The sequence below is a fragment of the Schistocerca serialis genome, chromosome 2, assembly GCF_023864345.2.
Source record: "Schistocerca serialis cubense isolate TAMUIC-IGC-003099 chromosome 2, iqSchSeri2.2, whole genome shotgun sequence".
NCBI lineage: Eukaryota > Metazoa > Arthropoda > Insecta > Orthoptera > Acrididae > Schistocerca > Schistocerca serialis.
Genome location: NC_064639.1, coordinates 1,048,860,873 through 1,048,875,666, shown reverse-complemented (window position 1 = coordinate 1,048,875,666; position 14,794 = coordinate 1,048,860,873). Strand labels below are relative to the sequence as shown.

The following is a 14,794-nucleotide window of genomic DNA, read 5'->3' as shown; positions in this document are numbered from 1 at the left end:
AACAGATACCTCTCCATTGTGGTTGCACCTACAGTACGGCTATCTGTATCGCTGAGGCACAGAAGCCTCCCCACCAACGGCAAGGTCCATGGTTCATGGGTGGCCTTCTGACTTATTAGATCTTAGGTCTTCCAAAGCTCTTTTGAACTGTGATTCTAATATTGTATCTCCTACCTCTTCTATATCGACTCCTGTTTATTTTTCTATCAAGTCATCGGACAAGTCCGCCTCTCTCATAGAGGCCTTCAGTGTACTCTTTCCACCTATCCGTTCTCTCCTCTGCATTTAACAGTGGAATTCACATTGCACTCTTAATGATACCGAGCTTGTGACACCTTAACTTTTCCCGGCGAATTGAATGTTCAAATAACTTGCGGGTTTACTGCCGGGCGACATCGTAGAACACCGCCGATATTTCGACAGGAGCACACTCTGCCATTCTCAAGGCACAAATGCGAGGAAGAAGAAATGTGCAAGAAAATTTAATACCTCGGTTCACAGAGGTGTTGAGTAAACAAATTTGTTTCGACATGTGCTGACTTCCACTTACTTTTTATTCAGTGGTCAGTACTACCAACAGACTGATGGAGTTGCTATGGGAAGCCCGTTGTCACCTATTGTGGCCAATTGGTTTATGGAGGACTTTGAGGAACGTGCATTGGAGTCAGCGACCTTGGATGCTGAATCCACCCGAATATTCAGTTCACTATGGAGGTGGAAAAGAATGGATGCCTTCCCTTCCTTGATGTGATGGTCAGAAGGAAGACTGATGGTACGTTGGGATATTCTGCTTATAGGAAGCCTACCCACACTGACTTGTATCTGCGAGCTGACAGTTGTCACCATCCAGCTCAGCGTGAAAGAGTACTTCGCACCTTGGTTCACAGGGCCCACGTTATCTCAGACCCTGAAAGTTTGGCAGCTGAGCTCTCACATCTCGAAGTCACCTTTCGTCAGAATGGTTATAGTGAGAGGCAGATCAAACGTGCGTTGCGCTATCAGCCTTCTGTGCAACGGGTGAGTGACGATAGCAACGAAGTGGCAGCTAAGTCTACGGCCTTTTTGCCTTACGCAGGAAGCATTTCCAACAGGATTGGCCGTATTTTGCGGAAATGTGATGTGAAATGTGTTTTTCGACCACCTTCTAAGATCAAGGCCCTGTTGGCGTCCGTAAAAGATGATCTTGGTTTGCGTAAGGCTGGGGTCTATCGTATTCCTTGCAGTTGTGGCATGTCATATATTGGTCAGACAATCAGGACTGTGGAAGACCGGTGTATTGAACATAACCGTCACACACGCGTACAACAGCCGAGCAAATCCGCTATTGCAGAACATTGCCTTGACACCGGTCATCCTATGGAATACAACAACACGGAGATTCTGGCTTGCACGTCCAGCTGTTGGGATACTGTTATTAAGGAAGCTGTTTAAATCAAACTATCAAGCGACCTTATTAACAGAGATGGTGGATTTTGTTTGAATGCTGCTTGGAATCCGGCTGTGCCTCTCATCAAAAAACAGAGGGACAGAATTAGTGCTACCCTGCCTGTTGATTAATAGTAACTATCGATATTTCTGATGTTGGGTATCTTTGTGTTGACACTTGTTCTATGTGTGGTATCTTCCTTGTTTCTCCTCTGTGAACCTATGAAACGTCCCCTTTGAACAATTATACAAGACTGTGCTTATACTGACACACAATATTTTTTAGCGCAACGCAATCTGACTTTCAAAAATCCCTACAAAAGAATGGCCCTGTCTAATATTAACCTATACGTTTCACAAATCACTTACCTCACAAAAATCTTCGTTACTCGAACTACTGCAATACAGCGAGCGCCACTACTGCCAGCTAAATAAAAGATTCAAACTAAGGAAGACACTAACTACTGATAAGGATAGTTAGCAAATGAAAGATATTAATAGAGAACAAACAATGTATTTACCTTAATGTCATCAAAAGTCATAATATATATAGGAGTTCATAACATCCATTCTTACAAATATCAAAACTCCGCCATTTCTCTCTCCACATCCACCACTGCTGGCGGCTCACCTCCAACTGCGCAACGCTACGCGCTGTTCACATCCAGCTGCCGCTGCCCAACACTACAATGGCAGACAACAATGCAAACTAGCCAGAGACTGCACACAGCATAGCCAGTGATTTTCATACAGGGCGCTACGTAACGTTGCCAATAAGAAAACATTAACAGGCTACTTACAAACCGAGATATTAAATTTCCTTGCACATTTCTTCTTCCTTGCATTTGTGCCTTGAGAATGGCAGGGTGTGCTCCTGCCGAAATATCGGCGGCGTTCGACGACGTCACCCGGCAGCAAACCCGTAAGTTATTTGAAGATACCGAGCTTGTTTTTAATTTCATGGAATTAATTACGTAACTTTAGTTTTTCGATTTGGTAATTAAAAATGGTACGCTTAACTCTTCCACAAAACGGCAACACTAAGGAACAATAAGCTGGAACACGTTACAGAAACGAAGCAACAAAAGGAATGTCTTCCAGTCGTGACCACGCCGGACGGGAAGTCGGTGGTGCCTCCGCAGCACCAGACAGACGGCGCACTTACCGTGGACTGCATGAGGTCGAAGCATTCCTTCTTCTCGGGGTCGGTGTCGTAGCTGTGGAGCGCCTGGGTGAGGCCGCGGTCGAAGCCCGCCTGCAGGTGACCGCGGTACGCGTAGATGGAGACGGCCGCACCCACCTCCAGGATGAAGATCACCAGCAGGAAGGCGCCGTACTGCCGACACAACACGTCAAACAGAGTGCGGCTGCCGACTCCACATTCGTAACACTATTTGTTTACGGTTCATCTAAATTGTTATAACTTTTTTCTTGCTTTAAAATTTTCGCATATTGGTATCATATGGTATCATAGAGTCGAGGGGCATGAAAGGGAAGCAGTGGTTGGGAAAGGAGTGAGACAGGGTTGTAGCCTCTCCCCGATGTTATTCAATCTGTATATTGAGCAAGCAGTAAAGGAAACAAAAGAAAATTTCGGAGTAGGTATTAAAATTCATGGAGAAGAAGTAAAAACTTTGAGGTTCGCCGATGACATTGTAATTCTGTCAGAGACAGCAAAGGACTTGGAAGAGCAGTTGAACGGAATGGACAGTGTCTTGAAAGGAGGATATAAGATGAACATCAACAAAAGCAAAACGAGGATAATGGAATGTAGTCAAATTAAATCGGGTGATGCTGAGGGGATTAGATTAGGAAATGAGACACTTAAAGTAGTAAAGGAGTTTTGCTATTTGGGGAGCACAATAATTCATGATGGTCGTAGTAGAGAGGATATAAAATGTAGACTGGCAATGGCAAGGAAATCATTTCTGAAGAAGAGAAATTTGTTAACATCGAGTATAGATTTAAGTGTCAGGAAGTCGTTTCTGAAAGTATTTGTGTGGAGTGTAGCCATGTATGGAAGTGAAACACGGACGATAAGTAGTTTGGACAAGAAGAGAATAGAAGCTTTCGAAATGTGGTGCTACAGAAGAATGCTGAAGATAAGGTGGGTAGATCACGTAACTAATGAGGAGGTATTGAATAGGATTGGGGAGAAGAGAAGTTTGTGGCACAACTTGACTAGAAGAAGGGATCGGTTGGTAGGACATGTTTTGAGGCATCAAGGGATCACAAATTTAGCATTGGAGGGCAGCGTGGAGGGTAAAAATCGTAGAGGGAGACCAAGAGATGAATACACTAAGCAGATTCAGAAGGAGGTAGGTTGCAGTAGGTACTGGGAGATGAAGAAGCTTGCACAGGATAGAGTAGCTTGGAGAGCTGCATCAAACCAGTCTCAGGACTGAAGACCACAACAACAACAACGGTATCATATTTTCTGTAGATGTAAAGTGTGCTATACTGGAGTTTGAAGTTCTTTGCATTGTATGTGAGTAATGTATGTAAAATACTATGTAAATTGTTTATTACGTTAAATAATTTTCTGATGACTTTTGTTTTTAAAAATATTTGTGTGTATCAATTGTGTATGTTGTAGGCCTGATACAGGCACACACTGTTTTCTATTAAAAAGATAGCATGAGAACCATGAACCTGCTACTCCTGTTACCACATAATATTTTAACTGTTATGTAAGGATATCATGCTTAACACAATCAAAAGCTTTAGCCAGATCACAGAATATTCCAAGTGGTAATAACTTTTGATTTATTAATTCTAATATATCGTCTGTAAAAGTGAATGTAACTTGATCAGTTGACAATCCTTTCCGAAATCCAACCTGATAGTGAATGAGAATATTTTTCTGTACTAAGTGTTTATAAAGTCTATTGTACACAACCCTTTCAAACCCTTTCGAAAATATTGCCAATAATGAAATGCGATAGAATTTTTCCACTGGTGATTTGTCTCCTTTTTTTGTGTAATGGTTTTACAATAGCATATTTAAGCCTATCTGGAAAAGTACCACTGTGTAGGGATTCATTACATAAGTAACTCAGTATGTCACAGAGTTCTGAGGAGCAACATTTAATTATGGTAGTGCTGATTTCATCATAACCACCGGAACATTTGTTTGTAAGAGAGATGATAATATTAGAAATCTCTTTCGGTGAGGTAGGACATAGTTGAATTTTGTCAAACTTCTCCCGAAATGCATTTTTTAAATATTTTAAGCTGTCTGCTGAGGGACTATGCCAACATAAGTTGTCTGCTACTGAAAGGAAAAAGTTGTTGAAAGTGTTTGCAATTTTAGAGGTATCTGTAATCAACTGATTATTTACATTTAACATAATTTCCTCATTTGCCTGATTAGTTTTTTCTGTTTCACTTTTTACTATATTCCATGTAGTTTTTATATTGTTAGTAGAGGCAATCATTTTTTCTTCAAAATAAATACATTTTGAGGTTCTGATTACTTTGTTTAGAATTTTACAAAATCATTTGTAATGTGATTTAGGTGTGTAGTCATCGTTTTCCCTTGACATTAAGTACAGTCTTATTTTTGTTTTGCAAGATACTTCTATTCCATTTGTAATCCAAGGTTTTGAAACATTTAATCTATTTGCTTTGATTACTTTCTTAGGGCAGCAGTTTTCAATGTGACCTATGGCCGTATTAGAGAAGCATATTTTTCATTTATCTTGGGTGAATTGTATACATATTTCCAGTCTGTATTCCTCAAACAGTTTTTTATACCTTCAATTCCTGTTTCATTTATTATTCGTATAGTTTCCCGCTTCCTGTTACTAGTTGAATCAGACTGCACTATATTAAATGTAATAAACGGGGCATCATGATCTGAAAGGCCATAAATTAATCCGAGTATCCTGTAAAACAGACTTAAGAAGTGCCAATTTAATATAAAGGGCACCATTTAAATTGTTTTTTTTTTGTGTAAATAATGAAAAAATTTCCTTCATTTTGCAAAGTGTTATAGTAAAAGTTTGCTTACGAAAAATTCAGTCAGAGTAAAGACAAGTTACTAGAATCTGTTAAATGACTATACAGAGTTAGTTCAAAGAATAACAGCTTCTGAAAATAAATTCCAGTAAGAAAGGGATTTTCTTGAAATGAACTGTTCAGTATAAAATGTGTGTGCTTTAGTATCTACGTGATTTAGTATTTAAGTTTGTTGATTATAGAAAATGCTTTTCTAAGGGTCCCCTGTGGTCAAATTTTTTTAGCTTCCTTGAAGTTGTCTACTGGGCTTTTTCTCTTTTAAAAACGTAATGTATAATTGTGTAGTCCAACATTGTTTACGTGGAGTAATATCTATTTGAAGAAGCAACTTAAACTGTAGCAAGAAAGAAGGCAAAATTTACACTTCTGCTTTTCCAATACTTCACTGTTTCATTGCCTGAATAGACTGGCGACCATTAGTACATGTTTTAAACCACTAAACGATCTTGGAACTCAGCTGCCCTAGCTTCAGTAAAATATTATTGATACTGCGTTTCTTTCTAACCGCGGGGTAAGATCTTAGGAAAAGAATTGAATAGTCTGGTTTACTTATCCATTAAACACAACATACGGTCAAATCCTGTAAAAAGGGTATCTCTACTGATCAGCTTTTCCTATTAACAGGACTACCCTTCCATAGTGTACTTTATTTGGAAACTAAACTAAATTTTAGTAAGAGGTTTATACGTGGCTTTTCCCGTGACAGGACTATTTGTTCTGTTGGGGTATAGTAAACGTGGAAACATAGAGACAGGGTTTTCTGTTATTTAGGCAACAGCATACTACATTTTAATAGTAGTGGTAGGGTTATAAAGTCAGCGGTTTGGCAGCAAACTCATCGAACAAGACTAGTCATTCCTCTAAAAGCACACTCTGGTCAGTTTGGAAAGCTGTAGATGGTGCGCAACTGCTACTACTCGTACATTCTCATGTGGCACTTCTACAGAAAATATATATATATATATACAGCGAGCGTAGCCTATTGCACATGTTGTCAACATCTAAACCGGCTGGTCATGTGATTTTGGGACGACGCTGCTTGTCTACAGTTTGTGGTAATAACGAAACTTGAAGATTACACGAATTCGCATTTGTATTGTGTACGTATCTGCACTTTTGACTTTTATTAACAACTATGTTGCAGTATTTTCGTTGCTGCGGATATTAATAGAAGGATATGAAAGAAGGAAGTGTTACATTACATAGGCACGTACAACAAACATTCACTTGTAAACCTCATATTGATGTGAGCCACTTTATATGTTGGAAAATGTCGAGACACTGTATTATAAAGTCTTGTATTGTAGACATTATTTCTGTGAATTTGTGGCCAAGCTTTTGCGAGAAAAGTACTACGCTACTGGCCATTAAAATTGCTACACCACGAAGATGACGTGCTACAGACGCGAAATTTAACCAACAGGAAGAAGATGCTGTGATATGCAAATAATTAGCTTTTCAGAGCATTCACACAAGGTTGGCGCCGGAGACGATACCTACAACGTGCTGACATGAGGACGTTTCCAACCCCTTTCTCTTACACAAACAGCAGTTGACCGGCGTTGCCTGGTGAAACGTTGTTGTGATGCCTCATGTAAGAAGGAGAAATGCGTACCATCACGTTTCCGACTTTGATAAAGGTCAGCCGGCCGGTGTGGCCGTGTGGTTCTAGGCGCTTCAGTCTGGAACCGTGTGACCGCTACGGTCGCAGGTTCGAATCCTGCCTCGGGCATGGATGTGTGTGCTGTCCTTAGGTTAGTTAGGTTTAAATAGTTCTAAGTTCGTTGGGACTGATGACCACAGATGTTAAGTCCCGTAGTGCTCAGAGCCATTTGAACCATTTTTTTGGTAAAGGTCAAATTGTAGCCTATCGCGGTTGCGGTTTATCGTATCACGACATTGCTGCTCGCGTTAGTCGAGATCCAATGACTGTTAGCAGAATATGGAATCGGTGGGTTCAGGAGGGTAATACGAAACGCCATGCTGGATCCAACGGCCTCGTATCACTAGCAGTCGAGATGACAGGCATCTTATGCACATGGCTGTAACGGATCGTGCAGCCACGTCTCGATCCCTGAGTCAACAGATGGGCACGTTTGCAAAACAACAACTATCTGCACGAACAGTTCAACGACGTTTGCAGAAGCATGGACTATCGGCTCGGAGATCATTGCTACGTTTACCCTTGACACTGCATCACAGACAGAAGCGCCTGCAATGGTGTACTCGACGAACCTGGGTGCACGAATGGCAAAACGTCATTTTCTCGGATGAATCCAGGTTCTGTTTCCAGCATCATGATGGTCGCATCCGTGTTTGGCGACATCGAAGTGAATGCACATTGGAAGCGTGTATTCGCCATTGCCATACTGGCGTATCACCGCGCGTGATGGTATGGTTACACGTCTCGGTCACCTCTTGTTCGCATTGACGGCACTTTGAACAGTGGACGTTATATTTCAGATGTGTTACGACCCGAGGCTCTACCATTCCTTCCATCCCTGCGAAACCCTACATACCTCGTCACAATACGCCAGCCACTACTCTTGATGAACTGTGGTATCGTGTTGAAGCTGCATGGGCAGCTGTACCTGTACACGCCATCCAAGCTCTGTTTGACTCAATGCCCAGGCGTATGAAGGCCATTATTACGGCCAGAGGTGGTTGTTCTGGGTACTGACTTCTCAGGATCTATGTACCCAAATTGCGTGAAAATGTAATCATATGTCAGTTCTAGTATAATATATTTGTCCAGTGAATACCCGTTTATCATCTGCATTTCTACTTGGTGTAGCAGTTTTAATGGCTAGTAGTGTAGTTAAATTTGCAAGTGTGTTTGAGTCAGTGGAAACATATTGGTGTTAAACCATACGCAGATAAAATTTATACCTGACAGTTTGATTAATTTCCTCAAATTTATACATGTTCTCAAACCCTTGTGTGCACCTAAGTACTTATGCATGAGACAGTGTCCTATACAGTGTCATTGTAATGTAATTAATTAGAACAGATTCGACAGTATGGATCAGTGCAATAGAAAACGTAAAAAAGTATTGTTGCCTACCGCTACTTTTATTACTCCAAAATTCGTGCATTAATCCTGTATTTATTATTTTTTTGTGCATAATGTTTGGTTTTACTTTCCTGCTGAGATGATTAAAAAATGTTATAGCTGTTTTACTTTTATATAAAAATCAGAAGGATGAGTGAAGAAAAATTGAAAATAATAATGGTGCAAATCGCTTAATGTATTTACGGTAACGCTTTCATAGTTACAAATGTGTTGTTTTTTCGTGAAACTTCGGCGCCGTATGCAATGTCATTGCAACGTAATTAATTAGAAGAAAGATTCGACAATATGGATAAATATAAAAGAAAACGACAACAAAAATATTGCTGGCTGTCATTAGTTATCACATTACCACAAAAACGTCAGTAAAGAAGAGTCTGAGTTACAAGTTGCAACACTGTGCCGCGCATACTGGCATGACCAGCTCCCAGCTACTGGCAGACAACTGTGTGACAATGAACACTAAATGTGTGTTCCGATAATAACGTCTCATTAGCGCCATCTGGCTTGCGACAGGTCCTCGGCACTGCACTCCGTTCCAAGCCAGCCTGTCAACATAGCGTCCACAGTTCCAGCCCTCTTTGTATAGCAATGCCCGTCGGCTGTATGGAATTAGCGAATTAACATGGGTCGATGTAGAGGCGCGACAGGATGGCTGAAAGTAGCTGTCATGTTGAAAGTGTACACAAACACTTCGCGAATGAAATTATCCATTTTGCCGGTGTATCAACGCGGACTGCCCAACGGCTCTCAAAGGGAAGTAAAACTGTTTAAAAACAATGGTAAAAATATCTTAACCGACAGCAGCCGGAGACGACTGTCACGCTTTGTCATTGACAAACGGCTTCAGACACAACAGGATTTGCTGCTATCACTCAATGCACGTTTTCCTCAAACAGTTCCGACCGAACGTTGCAAAGGAAATTGCATGCATGGATATTTGGAGTCAGGTGTCTCGTAAAAGACTATTGTTCGTAGCGTCATATGAAACTACAAGTCTTTAGTGGGTCAAGCAACACAGAAAGTGGATATCAGCTGACTGGAGGAATCCACTGCAGTTCAACGAATCGCGACTTTTTCCCTATGAAAACGACGCAAGAAGACAATGAGCCGTTTAACCTGCAAATGTGTTATTCCGGCCGAAGATGGTTCTACGATGCTTTTGGGCTGATATAGTACCGTGACTTGGACCCACTCATTCGAGTTACCGTGAACATGAAACAGTATTATAAGACATAATGAAAATGAAAGCTCGAAAATTAGCTGTAATGAGGTGATATATTTAATATTTTACACGACAGGTCTGCTTCGGCTTAACTGCCATTATCGAGTGATTTGCGAAAATAACATTATTAAGATTATTAACATGTAAATCGTGCCTGTTTTATGTTTACGTTTAGGTTGGTACTTAAGTATAGTTGGAAGTGAGGACCGTATTGTGTCTAAAGTAAATTTTTCCTGTCAAGCCGTGGTAAATAGTTAGAAAACGTAAAAAAAAAAAAAAAATGTTCTTGAAGATACTTTGACAGTTCATTGTTTTGACAGCTCTTTGTTACGATGCTGTATGTTTACAAAGTATATACAGCTTACCAGAGGCGATGTTACATTCGTTGTTTAAATTATCATTTGAGTTTTATCTACGGTCTGTTATTGTTTTGTTTTCCAAATTACTATCCCTTTTCGTACTCTATTAAGTCAATAAAGTTTGCGAGATAGTATTTATGTTTAAGGTCTGTATGTTAATTTAGAATTTCATACTGACATTTTCTTGTATGAATATATATTTACAGTTCTTCTAGAATGTTCATAGTAAATCCTTTCGGTATTCTGTACAGTATCTGTAACGTAGTGTCAATTTTCTCGGTTATGTGGTGTTGAGTTTTCAGATGTAAATAGAAGCTTGACGGATTGCTATCATTGTTTCTAGTGTGTTCTTAACATCTGAAGCTAAAATTTCGTCCAGTTTGGCCAGTATAGAACCTGTTTCAATCGTCACAGGTGTTTTGTACATTCCTGAAGTGGCATATGCTGAGATTTTGGTTATGCTTAAACGTAACTTCGTTATAAGATTGTAAATTGTACGGAAAACCAGTTGTATGTGTGTGTATGTGAATACTGCATTTATCTTATTTGATTTTCATCCTAGGTAAATTGTAGGTATGTAGGTTGTTCTCTGTTTGGTTAAGGTAAGTTGTCACTTCCAACTAGACGTATGTACCATTGAAAATGGAAACATAAAACAGGCACGACTTACGTATAGATAATCATACCAATTTTATTTTCGCAGGTCACTTGATAATGACAACTAAGCCGAAACAGACCAATCGAGTAAAATGTTAAATGTAATACCTTGTTGCAGCTAGTTTTGGAGCTTTCATTTTCATTATAGGTTATAATGACGTATACTATGCCGCGGGCCTAATTGAACGTAGAATGAAACAGGGCATTTATTGAAACACTTCGCGATGGCCAAGTGTTCCCCTTTTCTCTACAGCTTATGACAACAGTCGTGCTCACAGTGATGCACCCGTATGTTTCTTGTTTGGTGAACACGTTGGCACCATATCACAGAAAAATTCCCGCAGAAAATTCCCATAGAAAACGGCTAAGAGCATTCTGAAAAACGGGTGAAATGTAGCAAGCAATACCCCCGCAATTAGGTAGCATTACGGGATATCATCAATGAGTGACTGCAGGTGGATGTAACAAACCTCATAAAATTTGAGGACTGTCTTCTCCGTCTAACTGAGATCATTATCAAGGCTAGAGGCGTTGTTACGTGGTATTATCATGATCTCCCTTGGATGGGGGGGGGGGGGGGGGAGAATGATCAGTTTCCTGTCCGGTGTGCTTATTCTGTTGCGCACCATATGACATTCCTGTAGATCTCTGAAGGACAACATCAGATTAACTGCAGTCCACACAGAAGTATACACACAGCGCACGAAGAACCCTCAATATACGTAGTATTACAAGTATTATCCCTCAATAAATTATACATGAAAGCTGAGTATAAACAACGATGTTGTTTATTAATTACGCTGTCAGTCACTCTTCGCTATAATAGCACTAAAATACCATGTGTTACTGGCAAGCTACACTCATTATTACGTCTGTTTCTCTAAGTTCTGAATATCTGAGAAGCACTTCGAAACGCGTCGCAATTTAATGTCGTTGCACCATCTTTCTTCTAACCGACCAATCGCGATAGCACGATAGATAAATATTTAAAAATTATTTCTCTGTTACATTCTATGTTGAAATGTGATATGAGTGATAAAATACTGCTTAAAAATTCACGTTGTTTTGTTGAATATCTCATTAATGTCCTGTAAGGCTCTTGCAGTTTTAGCCTTAAACCGCTGAACATTCGAACAAACGAAATGACAAGAATGTTCTAACATTGTTGTGTTTTTGTATTGAGAAACAGTCTCTCATGCCAGACTTTTAATTCTGGGACGGAAATACATTATTCCTAACTCTGCCAATATCAGCTTTTTTCAAAATTCAGCTGCATAAGGCTACGAATCGGACATTTTCTAGTAAATACAAAAGGATTTTGCTTCCTGTTACGTATATTAAGTGTGTTGGACACTTGACACCACTTGTAGTCCTCTTCCTCAGTATGGACCTTAATCATCGTGTAAAAGGGAACGAGAAAAATAGAGAGAGGGGAGCACAAATTTGTCCCATTGGGAATTTTGCCAACAAATATACATATCAACCACTAAGCTTCCCATTCATATTCTGTCAGTGAAGTGACCCTTTAAGTGACCCGCATCGGAGTCAATGTGCATGATGGCTGCAGGCGTAACAGATGCGTGTGACGTCACAATCTAGCATCAGCGCTACCCACAGTGATCCCAGCTGTTACATTTGCAAGACAGAGCATCTGTCAGCGCAGAATAACTCCATTGTTGGTAGACACGGTTGTTACAACGTTAATTAAGTAAAACTTATACTGAAGCTGATTCTTTATTCTGCCTTCAGTTATCTACACTCCTGGAAATGGAAAAAAGAACACATTGACACCGGTGTGTCAGACCCACCATACTTGCTCCGGACACTGCGAGAGGGCTGTACAAGCAATGATCACACACACGGCACAGCGGACACACCAGGAACCGCAGTGTTGGCCGTCGAATGGCGCTAGCTGCGCAGCATTTGTGCACCGCCGCCGTCAGTGTCAGCCAGTTTGCCGTGGCATACGGAGCTCCATCGCAGTCTTTAACACTGGTAGCATGCCGCGACAGCGTGGACGTGAACCGTATGTGCAGTTGACGGACTTTGAGCGAGGGCGTATAGTGGGCATGCGGGAGGCCGGGTGGACGTACCGCCGAATTGCTCAACACGTGGGGCGTGAGGTCTCCACAGTACATCGATGTTGTCGCCAGTGGTCGGCGGAAAGTGCACGTGCCCGTCGACCTGGGACCGGACCGCAGCGACGCACGGATGCACGCCAAGACCGTAGGATCCTACGCAGTGCCGTAGGGGACCGTACCGCCACTTCCCAGCAAATTAGGGACACTGTTGCTCCTGGGGTATCGGCGAGGACCATTCGCAACCGTCTCCATGAAGCTGGGCTACGGTCCCGCACACCCTTAGGCCGTCTTCCGCTCACGCCCCAACATCGTGCAGCCCGCCTCCAGTGGTGTCGCGACAGGCGTGAATGGAGGGACGAATGGAGACGTGTCGTCTTCAGCGATGAGAGTCGCTTCTGCCTTGGTGCCAATGATGATCGTATGCGTGTTTGGCGCCGTGCAGGTGAGCGCCACAATCAGGACTGCATACGACCGAGGCACACAGGGCCAACACCCGGCATCATGGTGTGGGGAGCGATCTCCTACACTAGCCGTACACCACTGGTGATCGTCGAGGGGACACTGAATAGTGCACGGTACATCCAAACCGTCATCGAACCCATCGTTCTACCATTCCTAGACCGGCAAGGGAACTTGCTGTTCCAACAGGACAATGCACGTCCGCATGTATCCCGTGCCACCCAACGTGCTCTAGAAGGTGTAAGTCAACTACCCTGGCCAGCAAGATCTCCGGATCTGTCCCCCATTGAGCATGTTTGGGACTGGATGGAGCGTCGTCTCACGCGGTCTGCACGTCCAGCACGAACGCTGGTCCAACAGAGGCGCCAGGTGGAAATGGCATGGCAAGCCGTTCCACAGGACTACATCCAGCATCTCTACGATCGTCTCCATGGGAGAATAGCAGCCTGCATTGCTGCGAAAGGTGGATATACACTGTACTAGTGCCGACATTGTGCATGCTCTGTTGCCTGTGTCTATGTGCCTGTGGTTCTGTCAGTGTGATCATGTGATGTATCTGACCCCAGGAATGTGTCAATAAAGTTTCCCCTTCCTGGGACAATGAATTCACGGTGTTCTTATTTCAATTTCCAGGAGTGTAGTTGCCGATGGTGAAATATTGACTCAACTAGGGATTAGCATAGTAGCTGATATCTGCGTTTAGTGAAGTTCACGATACTCTCGTTTTCCATAATCTAAAGAGTTGCCGTTGCGGAAGGAACGTGATTGAGTACACTCATTGGTAGATGCTTACCATATCTGGATGTAACTGAGAGATTATTAGTTTAACGTGTGTTACAAAAGGTAACTGTGCAGCATATTTGTGTGGGTTAATAATAGGCAAGTACTGCATACTTAATAGTTATATGCAATGTAAATACGTGATTTTCGTATAAAAATAGTGTTTTTGAAAAAATATTATATACGGAACTGTTATGCATAATAATAACTAAATATATGTGGGCAATTGGAAAAGCACGTACAAGCACTAACATATTTCATGTAAAATGTAAAGCCACTCTAATGTTAAAATCATAAATTAAGGATAGAAACATACAAACTGAATGAAAGATTGTAATATTATTAGCATAAACGAAAACATCGAATAATTTATTATGCGAAAGAATTTGTATAGTGTTTCTTGTATGTTGAAAATAATTGAGATTGATTTTTAATGATGAAGAGATAGCAGTCATTTGTTAAGGAAACGTACCTGAATGGAAGTGTCCATGTGGGTCTTTGTTGTTCAGTTTTGTCAATGATAGTCACTATGTAACTGTAATGGTTGATTTTCAATCCTGTACGTATGTGGAATAAATTGAAGTTGATAAAATAAGTGCCTTGCTAATGAGACGTTTAACCTTATAACCTCTTGATTATGTGGTAAAGATAAGTATTTTTTTGTGACTACGATTGTTTAGCGCCCCTTTCTCATCAGCTTCATGTCGTACTCTGTTGG

General features: G+C 41.3%; 1 protein-coding gene across 1 annotated transcript in view; it reads right to left on the bottom strand.

Annotated features, from left to right (window-relative positions):
- The window catches only part of LOC126458492 (tetraspanin-7-like), a 179,430-nt gene that overhangs the window by 65,265 nt on the left and 99,371 nt on the right, over window positions 1-14,794 (bottom strand). Inside the window, exon 3 of the mRNA XM_050095586.1 lies at window positions 2,591-2,761. Within this exon, the coding sequence (XP_049951543.1) occupies window positions 2,591-2,761 (171 nt within the window). The remainder of the gene's footprint in view (window positions 1-2,590; window positions 2,762-14,794) is intronic.